At 45.1% G+C, this 17,544-nt stretch overlaps 1 protein-coding gene across 1 annotated transcript; it reads right to left on the minus strand.

Annotated features, from left to right (window-relative positions):
- Positions 1-496: 496 nt before the first annotated feature.
- On the minus strand, positions 497-6,277 carry LOC143415940 (uncharacterized). Its single transcript, XM_076881330.1, has 3 exons — positions 5,922-6,277; positions 889-1,074; positions 497-754 (listed from the first exon to the last, which is right to left on the minus strand). The coding sequence occupies exons 1-3, from the start codon at positions 6,006-6,008 to the stop codon at positions 725-727; spliced, it is 303 nt and encodes a 100-aa protein (XP_076737445.1). The 5' UTR covers positions 6,009-6,277; the 3' UTR covers positions 497-724.
- Between the last annotated feature and the right edge of the window lie 11,267 nt (positions 6,278-17,544).

The following is a 17,544-nucleotide window of genomic DNA, read 5'->3' on the forward strand; positions in this document are numbered from 1 at the left end:
TGGTGAAGGAAACACATGTTTACTGAGTGAGTCGCTGCCATTAGGAACTAGTTTTTATATCACAGCCTGGAAATCACACAGGACCATTTCTGCAAGTGAAAAGTCGTCATTGGAGGAAAATGATTATGTAGTTTGTGCGACTGAAGACTTGTCCCAACTACATGTGCTGCTGACCCTTGACCTTTTCTTTAGGTGCACAGAGGAGTCTGTGGGAACATCCAGAACTGAGGCATCTTGTGTACAAACGTGTTCAGACCAGATGTCAAATGATGTCAGATGTCATCCGTGAATGGATGCAACTGTGGATCGTTCCAATAAAATGAGGCCGTTTTGTAAGTACAAGCCCACTACAACCCATCATCTACATTTTAAATTACATTATACATCTTCACTGATATAAAGCACCACTATTTTAACCTGATTCACTTTTTCCACCCTAACAGTTCATTCCTCAAATCAAACAAGATATTTGACCCTAAAAAAATGCATCAACAAATCATTTTGTAATAAAATATTTATTCTTCAACTTTTACAAGTGAAATCAAACAAGTGTGTTTAAGAGTGAAACCAGAGTGGAAGCTGCTCATATAGAGTCCAACCCAGGCTAAAGTAAGCTGAGTAGAGCAGCACCATCAAAGTGTCGGCTCTCTGAACACGGTGCAAGATCGCCATCTGCAGGACAAAACTAGTTTTTCTCGCCCTCCTCGTCAACATCAAGATGATGTCATCGTACAGCAACTGATTCCCTGTCCGTCTGGAACAAAGCATTTACATTAAAAAAGACATTTACAGAAAATACAAACACCAACAACACATCTCATCATCACATGATATTTTATTATTTATTATATTATATATTTTTATTGTACCATCAACATCAACAAATACCAGCATATTTTCTTTGAGATTGAGTAGAGTGAACCTTTCCCTTGGTTCACTTCCTGCTCGCAGCATCAGCTGACCTCTGACTTCCTGGTTAAGGTCTCTCAGCATTGACTGGAATATCAAATCGGACTCACACCATGTTCTTGTAATGTGGTCATGTCTGTCAGCTGTTTGAAGAGCATCTCTGGCCTAAACACAATAGGAAGAACAACAACACGGCAAAAAAAAACAACACATTTCCATATTAGATGAAGGGCACCGTAACTGGAAATGGTAACATTCATCTGATGCTGCTTTGGATTTATCTTCTGTTTTAGATCAACTTTGATCACTTCGAGCCATCTTAAGTCCGTTTGTTCTTCTCACTAACATCTCGTATGATTTCAGATCCCTGCTGTTCCCCAGCTGCCCTGTAGGTTTGTGCTTTGACCTCCAGAGGGCGACAAATCAGCACAGACAGAGAGCTCCATTCAAACTTTGCTGCCATCAGGAATAATTCTTCAAATATAATCATCAGTGTTTGAGCAGCTATGATATCAGGGACAATCTAGACATGTGTGACAATACTGAACATGTCACATGACACACCTCAAACATCATGTGATCCACTCTCAGTCTGCACTTTCATTCATGACTTCAACAGGTTGAAATGAGCTTTGAAGAAACATTCAGTGAAATAAATCTTTCATGGATTCATGTGAGCAGCAGATGAACTTTACAAAGAATCAGTGGATTTATCTTCTGTTTTAGATCAACTTTGATCACTTCGAGCCATCTTAAGTCCGTTTGTTCTTCTCACTCACTAACGTCTCGTATGATTTCAGATCCCTGCTGTTCCCCAGGTGCCCTGTAGGTGGCCTCAGTGTGTCTCACACCATTTACAGATGATTACAGGTCGTTTACAGTTCAAACAGGTCCAACATAAGAAATATGTAGAAAATATCCTGCTATAACAGTTTGGGTCAAAGTGCAGATGTTCCAGATGTTCTGAGTCTGTCTGTGTTTCATGTTAACATGTAGATGTTGGACCAAAGTGAAGCTTTTTGATGTGACAGCAGGAATGTGAAGTGTAACTCTGAGCTGTAGGAAATGAAACTAAACGGACTTTTTCTCCTTTATTTATAGGAAAGTGTAGGAGAGCAACAGATGAACAAGCGTTACTGTAACAGGAAACATCAGAGGACCTGTATGTTCATCATCATCACTGTTTCCTTGTTCTGTCACAAACACACAACACTTCCTGCTCTCTCTCTGATGGATCTGATTGGCTGTTTCATTCACAGGAGGTCAGGGCGTCACACAAACAGCTTTAACTGCACAACGACACACTTTAAATCATCTGCAGACAAACCTGTGTGTTTGATTTATGAAGAAATAATAAAGACGTGTGTGCAGCTGTCCATGAAGCAGCTTCTCACACAAACTCTGACACTTCAGCCACTTTAATTCCTGCAAAGCTGCGTAATAAAGAGCTGTGACTGCTATGAGCTGCTGATGATGACTGCATGAAGCTCTCAGCTGAAGCTTCTTTCATTTATTTTAATGTTAATGTCGCCTTTTTAAGTCTGTGTGAGGATTTTAATGACACACATTAAAGGAGCTTCTTTGATTAGAACCAAATTCATGTTGATTTTCAGCCTGAAATGATAAAAACTTTAATAATTCTGTTTATAATCATCAACCTGGAGACTAATGAAAAGTATAATAGTGAAAGAAAGCCTTTATTATTTGAGTAATGCCTGAATCTGCTCAGAGACGGAGACGACACAGAGGTGTTGATGACAGTTTGACATTAACTGAATTAAAAACAAAGTGCTCTTATTGTGAAAATCTGCCTCCTACTTCTTTAAATCATTTTTATGTATTTTTTAACCTCACAGTGAAACATTGAGGCATTAATCTGACACAGTTTGATCAGCAGCTGTGTTTTCACTGACGTTTCACTTTGATTTGTTCAGACTGAGCAGAGAGGATCGGTTCTCTGTGTGCGCACTGCTGAGAAACACAAGCTCATTTCTGCTGTTTCATGAAAAGTGTTATGGAGGAACAAGAAGTTCAGCCTCTAAACTCTCAGCGTGAGGACTGAGTGAAGAGTTTCAGAGCAGAGAGTTTTGGCTCACAGCTTTTAGCGTCTACACAAAGAGACGATTACGCACTTGATCTGAGAACATCTCCACCTCCTACAAACAAACTCTCCTACGAGCAGCTGTCACAACCACAACAGGCAGAAGACTGGATTTCTTCAGGTCAGATTTCATGCAGTTTGCATAAATTGTGTGTCACAGACTTTGTAGTTCACATTTGTGTGACTCGTTTAAATCTTCTCCTCCTGAAAGTGAAACTCTTACAAACACATCAGGCCACAACCTGCTGCAGGTTAATGATCGATCTGAAGGCAGCTGACCTTTGAGCAGGAACTTGTGAGTCTTTTATTGTGTTTAGCACTGCCAAGTGCTGGCCTCTGCTTCCACCATCACATTTACACTGGTAGGTTCAGCACTGCTGCCTGCTTCAGACTGAATCCAGCAGCACAAAGACACAAGTTAATAAAATCAGCATCTATTCCTTTATCACTGCTTTGTTACAGAGGAGAACAACGCTCCAGTAACGCGTAATCCGATTACTTTTTTGAAGTACCGAGTAAAGTAAGGGATTACTATTGCAAAAACAGTAATTAGATTACCGTTACTTTCCCGTAGGAACGCTGCGTTACTGCGTTACTAAAACCGTGATTTTTTGCGAGAATGTCTCACGACAGTGACGTAAGCGAGTGCGCCGTTAGTGACAACAGCTGTGTGCAGATCAACAATGGATCACATATCGAGTGCAGAGAGAGTATGAGCGTGCAGCGTTTAAAGCGTGGAAGTACTGACCTTACTTTGAGTTTGATTCCATAAAAAGTGACAAAAACATTAGTGTCCGCTGTGCGTGGGAAGAAAACTTCTTTTTACAGCGAAAAAACCCCTAAACTTCCAACAAGCACCGAGTAGCTACGACGTAATGGGAAACTCACAGAGAAACTCGCGGATTCTTCCACTGACCGCGGCACACCTGCACCAGGGTAAACCTCCGCCTACCCCACTCCTGCTTTACAGGTGAAAATAGAGCAACAGGACCGCTGAGTCTTTGACTTTATTTATTTTCTGCTGTGTTTTACTTGCATCTATTTGAAAGACTGAGTGTAAACACAAAAAATATTTTATTTTATGTGCTGGAATGTGCAGAAAATAGGTTTAAATGTTAAACTAATTTCTTCCAGTCAGAGAATGTTGCAGATAATTAAATGTTTGCTTGATGCATAAAGTTAAAAGATTAAATCTAATAAAACAAGTTTTAAAAAGAGACTTTTCCATTTGATTACATTTTGTATGATGGATTATGCAGAAAAAGTAGAATTGGGCTGAAAGATCTATCGCTTTATCACCTACTCAGGTTGGAAATCGGGTTTTTAAAAAGTAACTAAGTAACTAATTACTTTTGAAAATAAGTAATCAGTAAAGTAACGGGATTACTTTTTGGGGGAAGTAATCAGTAATTAGTTACTGATTACTTTTTTCAAGTAACTTGCCCAACACTGGACAGAGTGTTGGCTTCATCACCGACACACGTCACCACATCAGGAAACAGCTGGTTCAGTGAGTATTTAAGGTTCACTGCAGACAAACTGGAGAAAAACGAATCACATGAAACATTTGTTACTGGTTTCTGACCTCGTCGTAGAGACTCACATACCTGTGTTCTGCTATCAGTGTGATCACATGTGCTGGTACAGTTTGCCAGGTTGACCCATGTAACCTCCACTATCCTGTAGACGTGGAATATGTTTCACATATGGATCGCTTCATTACTCGACTATGACTGTGTGCTTCACAGGTGCTTACTGAAGTGCTGCTTTACACAAAACCAGACAGTAAAAATAAGAACTGCAGGTCCAGACCACAGGTTTATGTGTTGATAATGATGATGTGCAGTCACTCATTGTCACAGGATACTTCCTGCAATGATGCTACAGGTCACGCAGTTCTGCAGAAGTGGAGGAAACAGATGCTTTTCCTAACAGAGACACTTTAATGACTTAAAGAATCTAACTGACACACAAACCTCAGTTTGTCTGACATTCATGAGAGTAAACTGCTCCTGAATGTTCTGTTAGTTCACTGGATGTTCACCTGACTTCAAATGTAAAGATCCCTGAGACAAACTCTCACGAGTTCAGCGGCGACACGATCGCACAACCAGCCGCGACGTTAAAGGCCGACGCGCTCACTACCTTTGGTTACAGCTCTCAGCTCACACGACATACACAAAAATAATGACAACACGAGTCCTCTGTAGGACGTCACTGTGGTTTACTGACAATGTTCTCAACAACAGACGCACAACCCTGGTTTGGTCTGGTTATTTGTGTTGTACGGCTTCGTTGGTCTGACGAGCTTTTAGGGATGTCAGCAGAAGGATTTCACGTGCTGAGGTCATATTTATGAATCAACCTGAACAGCTAATACTTTACCTCTTTATTTTATAACACATATGAACACGTTATAGTAGATTTGTGCAATGTGTGTTTCACGTCTTTATGGGCGTATAGATCTGTAAACAGGCTGATGGGTGTGTGTCTGTTTATTGTAGCGGTGCAGAAATGTTAAAAATGATGATAATAACAACACTTCTCACATCAGGCTACAACACAAACCTCCTGATAGCTGCAAACAGCAAAACCCCCAACGACAGGCACACAAAGAGCGAGCAGGGACCCACCCTGCCAGCATGTGAGCCTCCTACTACGACTCACTGTGGAGCAACACAACACCAGGAGACGGAGGATATGAGAGAGGATACAACTGCTGTGGGGGAGCAGCCACACACTCCACAGGAGACGACGGGGTGAGAGATGGTTCGGTGCTCCTAACATCATGTGGACGCTCGTCTGCACATAAACAAACCTCACCTAACCCCACCTCCTTTCTCTTTTTGCAGGGTGGGGTGCTCCATCCTTACACACTTTGCACCACGTGGCTCTCCATCTATTCGTTTACCTTCTTGGGTCTCTTCCTCCTCTGTCCCAGCCCGTTGAGCCGATCGCTGGGGTCCAGCCTGTAGTGGGAGTGGCTGTCCTCGCTCATCCTGTCCCCGTCCACTCCGGGTTATTCCTTTCTTCTTTCTGTCCTCTGAATCGAGCTGACCTCTCTCCTCTCTGGTCCTCGCTCTCTGAGCCGGCGGAGCATGAGAGAGAGGAGTGGTTGGGGAGAGGGAGGGGAGACGAGCGAGGGAGGGAGGGAGCACAATGGTGTTGCCATGGCAGCAGCTGCCACCAGTGTTTATCTGGAAACGTCGCTGGCAAACCAGAATAGTTGCCACACGTTGCCACACTCGCACACTCGGCAGCCACACGTTTGTGTGCGACCTGCACGTGGCTTCCTCGTTACAGACACACCGAGAGGAAACGCTCAGACACAAAGGCCGAACATGAACGAACACTCGTGTGTGGGAGGAACAGGGCACAGACTCCACGCCGTCGTTAAAGATGGCGTGTGTGCTAAACGGAGCTGTGCGCTGATCGATCAGTCAAGTGAAAAAAAGAAAGGAAGCTGTCTGGATGGAGTTTGCTGCTCCCACTAATCAAAGAGATGCATCACAGCTGGAGCTGATTGATGCACGAGCCACCGTTTGCACCACCGACTCCACGCTTGTGTTTCCTTTCTGCACCATGTTGTTAACACTGACCCCACACTGTGTTCATGAGCTAAAGAAATCACGATGATTTCACGGACCCACACAGACCCACACAGACACACACAGACCCACACAGATCCACACAGATCCACACAGACCCACACAGACACACACAGACCCACACAGACCCACACAGATTAAACATTAATGTTCCCAACACAGATTTACATGAGAATGACAGGACATCATAGCCCCCCCTGCCCCCCCTGATATTACATCACTTCAATCCCAAACAGAAGGAAAGGAAAGATCAAATCTGTCTTGAACCTCTGCTTCAAAGTTACAGGAACACTGGAGTCACTCTCACTGTCAGAGACCTCAGTGTGTTGGAAGCTGCTAGAAGAAGCAGATGGGGGAGAGGAAGAGGAGGGCCACGGTGCTGATCTGAGGAAGTCTTCTGATCAAACCACAGCAGACCAACAAGCCCGACGTCGTTCTGATCCAACATGAAGGCTTCCATCTGTCTATTCTGTCACATCGCACACGTCTCAAGTCATCCTGTTCAACCCATCACAACATAATAGTAACAATAAAACAAAGGCAGTGGAGCGTTCACCACGAGCTTCTACAAAAGTGCACGTTCATTTTAATAAAACTGTTTTTACAGCAGTGTGCGAACATTAATATGTTGTAACCAAACGTTTTTACACCAGCTGCACTGAACCTGTGGAGACTGGAAGTTATTTGCTGCTGGTTTGTTCAGACCTGTTACTGCACACCTTGCATAGTTTGCATAGTTTCCTTCACTGCATGCAAAGAGACGAGGCGGGTGGAAACCTGCGACCCTGATCACATCACCAGTCCATCACAGTCAAACACTCACGGCTGTAATCTATTTCAAATCAAAGTGTTTGCACGGTGAGAAGAAGCTGGCGTCGCTGGGGGAGCGTGCGCCCGGCTGCACTTAAACACAATCTTCATTGGTGCTGTGAAACATCCACGTCTCACTTCATCTGCAAAGAAACCTGATGCATCGCTTTGGAAATATTTGAAATCCCTCATTTGTCACTATGCACGACGAGTCGACCGGCTGACCAACCTCAGGTTATGCAGCGAGTGCTGAGAAGCAGCTAAATGGCTGCAGTGACTTTATTCCCTGAGTGGGTGTGTGTGCATGAAAGCCAAAGGGGGGCTGTGTAAGAAACAAGGGGAGTCTCTGTTGTGCTCACAAAGAGGAAACCAAGATCTGGATTTTATGGCCGAAAGAAGAAAACATCTTTTCAAAGTTTCCCAGGCCCACTGTGGAGACGCCCACAGCTCCCAGTGACACTGACCCACACTGACACCACCTCCATTCCTCACTGTGATAGGCCGGGAGGAGAAGATCCACACACACATTCACATCAGGACAAAGTCCCACATTCCCCTGTGCCCCACACACACACACACACACACACACACACACACACACACACACACACACACACACACACACGTCCTGCATGCTAAGAAGTGAGTGAAGGATGCAGAGGTGCTGAGACGGACACTGAGGATGTGGGAGCACAGACACCGTTCAGCCTGTGTTTGTGTATCAGAATGAATCAGGCAGAAAAACATTCAAAGCAAACTGGTTGTCCTAAAGTGAATCAGGCTGCAGTCAAACTTCAGCTGATCTCTCATCAAAGCTCCCAGATCGATTCGTGCTCCAGTTTCACCATTTCAGCAACACTGTGGGAGAACGGGGTCAGCTTCCAGCAGGGGCCACGATTATGCACAGAAGGAAGACGGGACACGGCCGGTCCTTCAACCATCGTATGGATGTAAGAGCCTAACACAGGTAACACAGGTCACAGCAGCAGAGCTGGTAGCAGCTTTGTGCGCTTGTAGAAAACTCAGCGGTACTGCAGAGGTTGTGTACTTTACCAGGGAAACGTATGTATTTTGTGTGTGGTTGAAGATTTCCAGGTTGTGTGTTCTCCTGTTTTATTCAGTTTATCAGAAGTCAGCAACTAAAATGTAAAAGCAGCTAAAAAGAAAAGACAATGATAGCATTGTGTGCACAGTGTGTTACAGAGCTGTTGGTGGCAGTCCAATCCAATCCAATCTTATTTATAAAGCACTTTAAAATAGCCAGCACAGGAACAAAGTGCTGCACGGAAAATAAGTTAAAACAATAGAACAACAGAAAACAGCAAAATAAATAAATAAAACACATAAAACATCAAATGAAAACAAAACAAGATAAAACAGCATCGAATCACCTAAAAACAACTGAAATAAAAACCAACATCTGAAATGTGCTCAAACTTTCGAGTGCCAGTTAAAAGACGAGCTGCAGCATTTTGACTAATATATGATGCGCTGACCCCAACATGAAGGTCATCACAGTAATGCAGCCGAGTGCTGACAAAGGCCTGGATCACTGTCTCAAAGTGCTGCCGTGAAAGAATTGGCTTTGTTTTTGCAGCTGCCTGAGCTGAAGAAGCTAGATTTGACCACTGCCTTGATTTGACCACTGCAGGTAGAATGAAATGCCAGCATGTTGTTCACACTTCTTACCCGAGCTGTTCTCCAGCGCATCCGTGAGTGTGGCTGTGAACAGAGGAAGCACTCGAGCAGAAAGTGCTCGTGTGAATGAGTTCAGAGTAGAGCAGCTCGATGTGGGAACAACTCGTGGCGTTCATTTAGAGAACGAATATGTTCATGGTTACTGTATCTCCTCAGCCGAGCCGCCCTTCGTGCCCCTCCCACAGCCACATGCTCCGTCAGCCTGCCTGGCAGAGAGGGAGGGGGCGTCTGGCCTAGTGCCAGGCTCTCTCAATATTTTATGAGAGGGAGGGGAGGGAGGAGGTGCAGCGGGTTGGTTGGGGGTTAAGAGACTAGCTACACTGAACTACGACGGGGAAACAATTATCCTCCCTGCTGAATTTATAAGTTTGCTCACTTACAGAGAAATGAACAGTCTCTGATTTTTACCTGAGTTTAGAAACATCGAACAAAAAACATATCAGTTATGAACAGATCTGCATGTCCCTGAATGAAGTGTGTGATCCTCTACAACCCTGGATCCCACAGACTGGCTGTGGGACTCTCAGCATATAGATGCAAAGGGCGTCAGCATGAAGCTCGGTGACTGTGGGTGCAGCAGTTCTGACCATGATGTGATCAGTCAGCCTCATGGGCGGAGGATGATCATAGGAAAGGTGCTGGATGGGCCCAAACTCACACAGGAGGAGCTGGTTAATGGTGAGAAGGCAGGTGGATGACAGTCACCACATACTGGTAACACAGGTAGAGGATTGAACTACTGCAGCACCCACGCGGTTTAGCATGTACAAGCCCGTCTGAGGTTTGACCGTCTGGATGATTGGCTGAAGGCTGAGAAATGCTGAGTGTGACACACCAACATCCCCACAGTCAAACACACAGTGGTGGCCGTGGATGGGTGCAAACAAAGCAGTGGCTGAAGAAGAAGTGGGCTAGCCAGCCTCCAGAGCCTCCTTTACTAAATCTGTGGAAGCAGCTGTAAAGAGCAGTGGGCCAAAATCCCTCCGGACATGTCGGCACTTTTTGATCAGTTCAGATTCTGGGAGATCGCTCTGATATAAAACATGTATAGACCAGAAACGAACAGAAACATCCGTTATTGTCCTGATTGGGGAAATCCCGGTGCTCCAGCAGCAGAGTGACGGGCAGGAGCAAAGCCTCACACAAATAAGAACTACGAGACTTACAGTAACAATAAGAGCTGAACAACATGGAACAGCAGCAGAGTGACGGGCAGGAGCAAAGCCTCACACAAATAAGAACTACGAGACTTACAGTAACAATAAGAGCTGAACAACATGGAACAGCAGCAGAGTGACGGGCAGGAGCAAAGCCTCACACAAATAAGAACTACGAGACTTACGTAACAATAAGAGCTGAACAACATGGAACAGCAGCAGAGTGACGGGCAGGAGCAAAGCCTCACACAAATAAGAAACACGAGACTTACAGTAACAATAAGAGCTGAACAACATGGAACAGCAGCAGCGATGGAAACAACCTCGTGTTTGTTGGAGCAGGGATGGTTAGAAAGAGACGACGCTGCTTTGTGCACGGACCATATTTATGAGTACGAGTAGTGAGTTTAATGATATTTCAATTATATGACAAATATCCAGTGTTGGGGAGTAACAGAGTACACGTACGAGTAACTGTATTCTGTTACAGTTACTGTTTAAACAGGTGGTATTTAGAATACAGTTACTTTGTTGAAATAAATGGATTACACTGCATGTTGGGGAGTAACGGAATACACGTACGAGTAACTGTATTCTGTTACAGTTCCCGTTTAAACAGGTGGTATTCAGAATACAGTTACTTTGTTGAAGTAAATGGATTACACGGCGGTACTTTCCTGTTTCATATTGTGGCGGGTCAGGACTGTTTGGGTTTGTTTGACATGTTCTGTTGTTCCAGGCGGCAGCGTTGTGGTTGCCATGGTTACAGGGTGACATGCTGCGTGTTTCCTGGGTGAGAGAGGCCTTGTTGTTGTTGTTGTGCTAAGCTAACAGGCAGAATGTAGCATCATGGGCAGTGTAGTCCGTGCTGCAGGGAGAATGGACTGCTGTACCCGTGATGTGTCTGTGAGCGAGGGAGGGAGAGAAAGGAAAAGCACGAGCTGTCACCGAGCAGAAACGGGAGCTGGAAGCATGTAAATATAATAATAACCACTGCAAGAAGAGAGCCTGACGAGCCCAGCTGTAAGTAAGCTGTTAAGACTCGACCGTACACCGTGTTCCTGTTTTCCTCCGAAAACAATAAGTTCTGTTGTCTGTGAAGGTTCTCAGTCATCCAGGTCATCGTAGTCTGAGGAGCTTGCAAAGAAAAGCGTCTGGACTTCTTTAAGTTGCTTGAAGACGTTTCACCTCTCATCCGAGAAGCTTCTTCAGTTCTAAGAACAGAAGGTTTGACTCTGTTCTGCTCCTTTGACAATAAGTTCTGTTGGAGCAGCCTTTCAACGCCTCTCTGTCTCTGCTAGCAAAGTTGACCCAGACAACAAAGTAAAGCTCGTTTTCAGCTACGAGCCGACACGAACCCGACGTGTTAGCCAGAGGTCCCTTTACTACGGTTCGGAGCCGCTGACCTTCAGTAACAGTAATAAATCACAGCAACAGTACATTCATGCAGTTGTAAACAGCATGATAATATATTAAGTAATCCAAAGTATTCAGAATACATTACTCTCATTGAGTAACGTTACAGAATACATTTTGGGGCATGTAATCTGTAGTCTGTAGTGGAATACATTTGAAAACACTGCAAATATCCAGCACACTGACAGCTGTGACCTTATACACATGCCCAGTGAAAGGTTGATTGAACACTGTACATCGTAGATAGCTGGTCTGGGGTCAGATTCTGCCAACCAGGCAGCGCTGCCTCATGACACGGGGCTGGATCAGCCATCTATTGATCCATCCCAGAGAAGATGAAGGAGACACGTGATGATGACACCACTGTGCAGTTCACATTGGAGGGCTTTATTCCATCCACTGAGTCATCAGAGCTGTGGGCCTTCTGTGAGCTCTGCAGTGTGGCTGACAAAGCTGACATAAAGTGTCCAACTTTCAGGATTTTTGCTAAGCTGTCACTCACTGTAGCTATCATCTCACACACTTGGCTACTTTTCTCTGTAAAGGTGTTTGATGACAGAGTCTTAACCCCTGCATATGAAGATAATGTGTTTGATATATCTGTTAATACCTGACACGACTTCTTTCCTTTCAAGTCTGTTTCACATCCAATTGTAGAGACAAGTGTGTCAGAGGATCATGTGAAAGGATGTTCTGTCTTTCTTCAACATACATATCTGTGTCACGTATTTACACAAAGAGGAAATCGTATCGATGGCGAGGCTGGCGAGGAGGGCCCGCCCTCACCGATCCACCGTTTATATGCAGCCTGTGTCTTTCATGTGTCTCCACCTGGATCCCTGCTGAGCCACTTCCTCCCCAGCCCTCAGAAACACTGTTGCTATAGTAATTGTATCTAAGTGAATAACCATAGCAACCACAGAGATGTTTTGGATGGCACAATGGTAGCTGCTGGTTTTAAGTGCTGGAGATCAAAGGGGCCTAACGTTGTTAGGGAAGAGGAGGGGGGTTAATCAGTGTCGGGGAAAGCGGAGACCAGCGGGGTCGGCAGGAGCAAGCAGGAGGCAAAGGGAGGAGCGAGGAGAACGACGGTTTTCCCTCATGGCACCAACACCCGTCCCATTTCCCTGCGGTCCAATAATTAGCTGTTTGGGGTATACTGCGACAGGAAGACGGCTCCTGCTGTCGAGCTTGCAGTGATGGTTAGTAGCTGTTCCACCCATGCTGTGTGAAACTTAATACACGGCCTCATTAAAGATGGAAATTAGCCTTTGGCTATAATCTGGCATGTTTACATTCATGTAATTTTTCTTTTTACATTTATGTTCATTAACATGCACGGTCCTAAATAAATAAATAAAATAAAATCGCTTCCTAAGGAGATTTGGTTTCAAGGTCAAATTTATTTCTATAGCACATTTCAAACAGCCGATGCTGCACAAAGTGCTTAACAATATAAAAATGGTATTAAAAGCAACAATGTAACACAATAATAACAGTAAAAAACAATAATAGGACAGTAAAAGAATTAAAACAATAACTAAACTAATTCAAATAAGACCAGAATGCTTGGGTCATAGTGTGTTAAAAGCCAGGGCATAGAAATGTGTCTTTAGTAAAGATTTAAATTGCTCAAGTGTTTGTGCAGATCTAATATTTAAGGGGAGACTATTCCAGAGTCTGGGACCTGCCACAGAGACGGATCTATCACCACGGGATGTGAGGTTAGTCCGTGGGATGGACAGCATTAGTTTTGGGCTGGACCTCGTGGTTTGTCCTGGAGCATAGGCAGAGAGGAGCTCAGACAGGTGAGGAGGGGCTCGGGCGTTAATGACTTAAAAACAAAAAGTAGAAGTTTAAATTGGATCCTGTAGGAGACAGGAAGCCAGTGTAGAGAAGCTAAAACTGGGGTTATATGCTCTCTCCGTTTGGTACCAGTTAGCAGGCGAGCAGCTGCATTTTGAACCATCTGAAGACGATGGATGGAGGCCTGATCTAGACCATAACACAATGAATTGCAGTAGTCTCATCTGCAAGTAAGGGAAAGGTGAATAAGACGCTCAAAGACGTTAGGAGGTCTGGCTTTACCTTGGCCAGCTGTCTTAACTGAAAGAAGCAGGACTGAACACTGCACTCACCTGCTTCTTCACTTTAAAAGAACCATCAATGTAGACACCGAGCTTTTTACACGTGTTTCAAGTAGCGGTGCTTTATCAGGCCAGTACAGGTCAGCCTAATCACTGGTTTCAAACTCCCAGTAATGAAACTGGGGAACACTGGTTGTGCTCAACCTACAAAATATTTCACGTTCCTGCGATATGTGCTGAGCACGCACGACAGACATGAAGCAGACAGGATCACAGCTGATCTTCTCTCGCTCACGAGTGAGCTAGTTAATGTTGGGAGTCACAGAGGGAGCGCTACGATCAACCTTTAAATCAAAACGGTTCACCTCCGACACAAGGCGTCCAGTCGACGCAGAACCCAACGCAAGGCATCGTCTGAGGGTTCTTCCATCCATCACTGAAACAATTCTGTGTAGGTGCAGAGACACCCCAAGAATCCAGGTGTTATGTGGCAGCTTCGTGCACAAATGTTATTAATAAGTAGCTGTTATTAGAGCGACGCTGAGGCTGCTGAGTGGTTGGGATGTCCCCCAGACCATCACTGAAACACCAGAGCAGCCGTGCTGACGAGGTTCCAGCAGCACGATGCTCTGCAGCCTCTTCCACATGTGCTCAGCATGCAGCGGCTCTCATCTGTGAAAAGCACAGTTCTGGTCTTTGGTGGGAAATGTTAATCAGACTGCATGATGTCAGTTCACCCTGCATCCACAACAAAGAAGAAGAAGCCGTATGTAAACATAACATACAAACTGACCGAGGACAAGAGGGAACAGTGCTGCTGTCAGTCCAACGTGTCCACGTCCTCTGGACTAAGAAGGGGAGAAACCGTCCAACTGTCACAATCACAGCCGCACACCTGCATCAGTGATGGTCTGCATGACTTATATGTAAACTTTAAACTTCAGTAAGGATGCCAGCAAAAGCAGCTTCTTTCCACTGCTGGAAAACTGCAGTGTTTGATGTGAAACAGCAGTAATCACATCAGCGATGGCTTCACGGGGACACTGACAGACGATTTCTGTCCCTGCTCCTCTAACCTGTAGCTCCTTAAATACAAACCCAGACAAAGCTCGATGTGTCCTGTGAGGTTGGACCGCTCACATCCCCAGGTTTGGCTTTTCAATCACATCTTACACTCTGTGCTACAGTCACAGCGTAGGGAGGCAGGAAACTGCCCCGTCGCCAAGGAAACCTAGGTGTCTGTCTGTTGTCAGGGCAACAGGGCAGAGGGGATGGGGAGCAAAAACACGGATAACGACAGGAAGGCTGGGCAGAGACAACAAAGGCAGGCGGGGCCGTCAGCTGACGTCTTTGGATAGCAGGAAACTGTGAAGCATAAACAGATCTGATGCTCACGATCTGTTTACATGTTTTTCTCTTCACGTGGAGTAAAAATGGCGTCATTCACGAGACCTGGTTGTTCCAAATATGTCAGATTCATGTGCTCATCCATCGTTTTCCTACTGATTCTCCACACAGACAGTCAGCCTGTCGTCATCTACTTTTTTACTTTTCAGTGGCTTGTATGCAACGCTTTGTCTTCTGCTCAGTGAATTAGCAGTAAATCAGGAATCCCAGGCTGCTGCGAGGCGGCAGCGGCGTGTGCACTAACAGGCAGCAGCTCACATGACCGGCTAATGTGTCCAAGTTTTCTATGAGCGACACTCACAGAGAGAAGAGGGGAGCCTATCAGAAATAGCACGGCTGACTCGTAAAAGCTGCAGTGAAATTAGATATTGGAGGGGGGGGGGGCTACACCTTTGAAGACAGTGACCTTGCAGGTGACGTATGGTGAAGGTGGAGACTGTGAGGGGGTACTAGCAGAAGAAAACGCTCAAAAACACAATACATAAAGTTAGCAGGTTAGTGTGTAACTTCAAACCTCTGAAACATGGTTTGAAGTATGAGGGAAAGAGTCATGGTGGTGTTCAGTGCATCCTCTGAACAGAAGAAAAGACAAGGAGGACGTTCAGGATAATATTCGACAGCAAACGAAAAGTAGGACGAGTCTGGAAAATGAAAGTAGACGGGAGCACCGGGAGGCCAGTGGCTGCAGGTTTACAGTGACCTGTGTGAGAGAGCGGATGCTGAGCAAGCAGAAAAAGACTTGGCTGAGGTTGGAAGGATGTGCAGCGCGTCAGAGTAAGGAGGACATGAGGGCAGCCATGAAGGAGATGAAGAATGATGGTCCTGATAAACATCTGGAGGTATGAAGGGGACTTTTTAACTAGATTGTTTAACACAGTGTTGGATGATGAGGAATGGAGGAAGAGCGTCCTGGTACTGAAGAATCAGGGTGCAGAGCTGCAGCAGCCACAGGGGGATGGAGCTGATGAGCCACACCGTGAGAAAGAGCTACTGAAGTGAGGTTCTACATGTAGATGAGGAAGTGCAGAGAAGGTTAGAAGGAGTTGTATCATATCTGTGTGGATGTGGAAAAAGCACACGACGGGACACCAAGAGACGTACTGTGGTAATGCACATACTGAGCACATACTGAGGCTGTGCAGGAGACAGCAAGGCACAGGTGAGCTGTAGGAGGGACAGACGGATTTAAAGCGGGGGCGCCATGACATCAGGACTCGACTCTGAGGCCCTTCATGTGTGCGATGGTGCAGACAACACTGGGAACTATAGTGAGAACAGGGAGCAGGTGGAGAGGTGGAGCCAGTAAGATTGAATACATGTGTGTGAAGGAGAAAGGTGCCTGAGTGAAGCTGGTCCAGAACAACACAGTGCACAGGGCAGGTGCAGAGGAGGTGGGGTGGGTGGAGGTGAGGGTCAGAGGGGTCTGTGAAAGAAGAAACACAAAAACCTGAAAGGGAAAATTTAGGAGACGGTAGCTCGTGATGGCGAGCTGTTGTGTGTCGGAGACGTTGGCACTGACAAACCACAGGAGGCGGAGCTGGAGCAGTTAAAGATGGTCGACTCTTCATTGGGAATGACCAGAATGGAAACGTTTAGGTAGAACACAGGGGCGAGGCTGGACACGTGCAGACGACTGATCGTGGATACACAGGGTGTCGAACAGTAACTAACACAGAAATACTGCTGTAAAGGTCCCAGTTAGACATGCTGAAGCACAGGTCAACAAACAATCTCAGCTTCCCTGTGTGATTTCACTTCATGGCTAAATCATCGTTTCAGGTTTCTTTGGGTATTTGTGGGTTTGAAGTTTTCACCCTAATTCATAAAAAGCCAATCAACAATCAGGAGAGAGGAGCTCGTCTTTCTAATTACAACTAATACGATTAAAAGACTTATTTATAAACTAAGTTAGCGTCACAGTACAAAGTTAAACAGAGAATCAGGAATCCTCTCTTAATATAAGTGATCACATAGATCTGTCAGCAGCAATTTGTCACGTAAAAACAGCACATCAAAAGGACTCTGCAGTCACAGCGCCCCCTGCTGTTATCACACTAGAAAGGTATTTATTATTATATTAATTATGCAGCATGCAAACATATATAATGTCTCTCTGAGGGCATCTTCCTGAAATATTAATGCATGTGCTAAACAGCTGTACTCAAAGGAAGCACACACACACACACACACACACACACACACACACACACACACACACACACTATGTTAAGCATGTGTGCATGTTGGCTGTTCATGATTTATTTATGGATTGGCTTTCTCTTTGCGCACAGAGAGCCAGAGGTTCTACTGAACTCTGGGTTGTTACCAGTTCATTACCAGTCATGTACCAG

Source organism: Maylandia zebra, unplaced genomic scaffold (genome assembly GCF_041146795.1).
Source record: "Maylandia zebra isolate NMK-2024a unplaced genomic scaffold, Mzebra_GT3a scaffold11, whole genome shotgun sequence".
In the NCBI taxonomy this organism is placed as follows: Eukaryota; Metazoa; Chordata; class Actinopteri; order Cichliformes; family Cichlidae; genus Maylandia; species Maylandia zebra.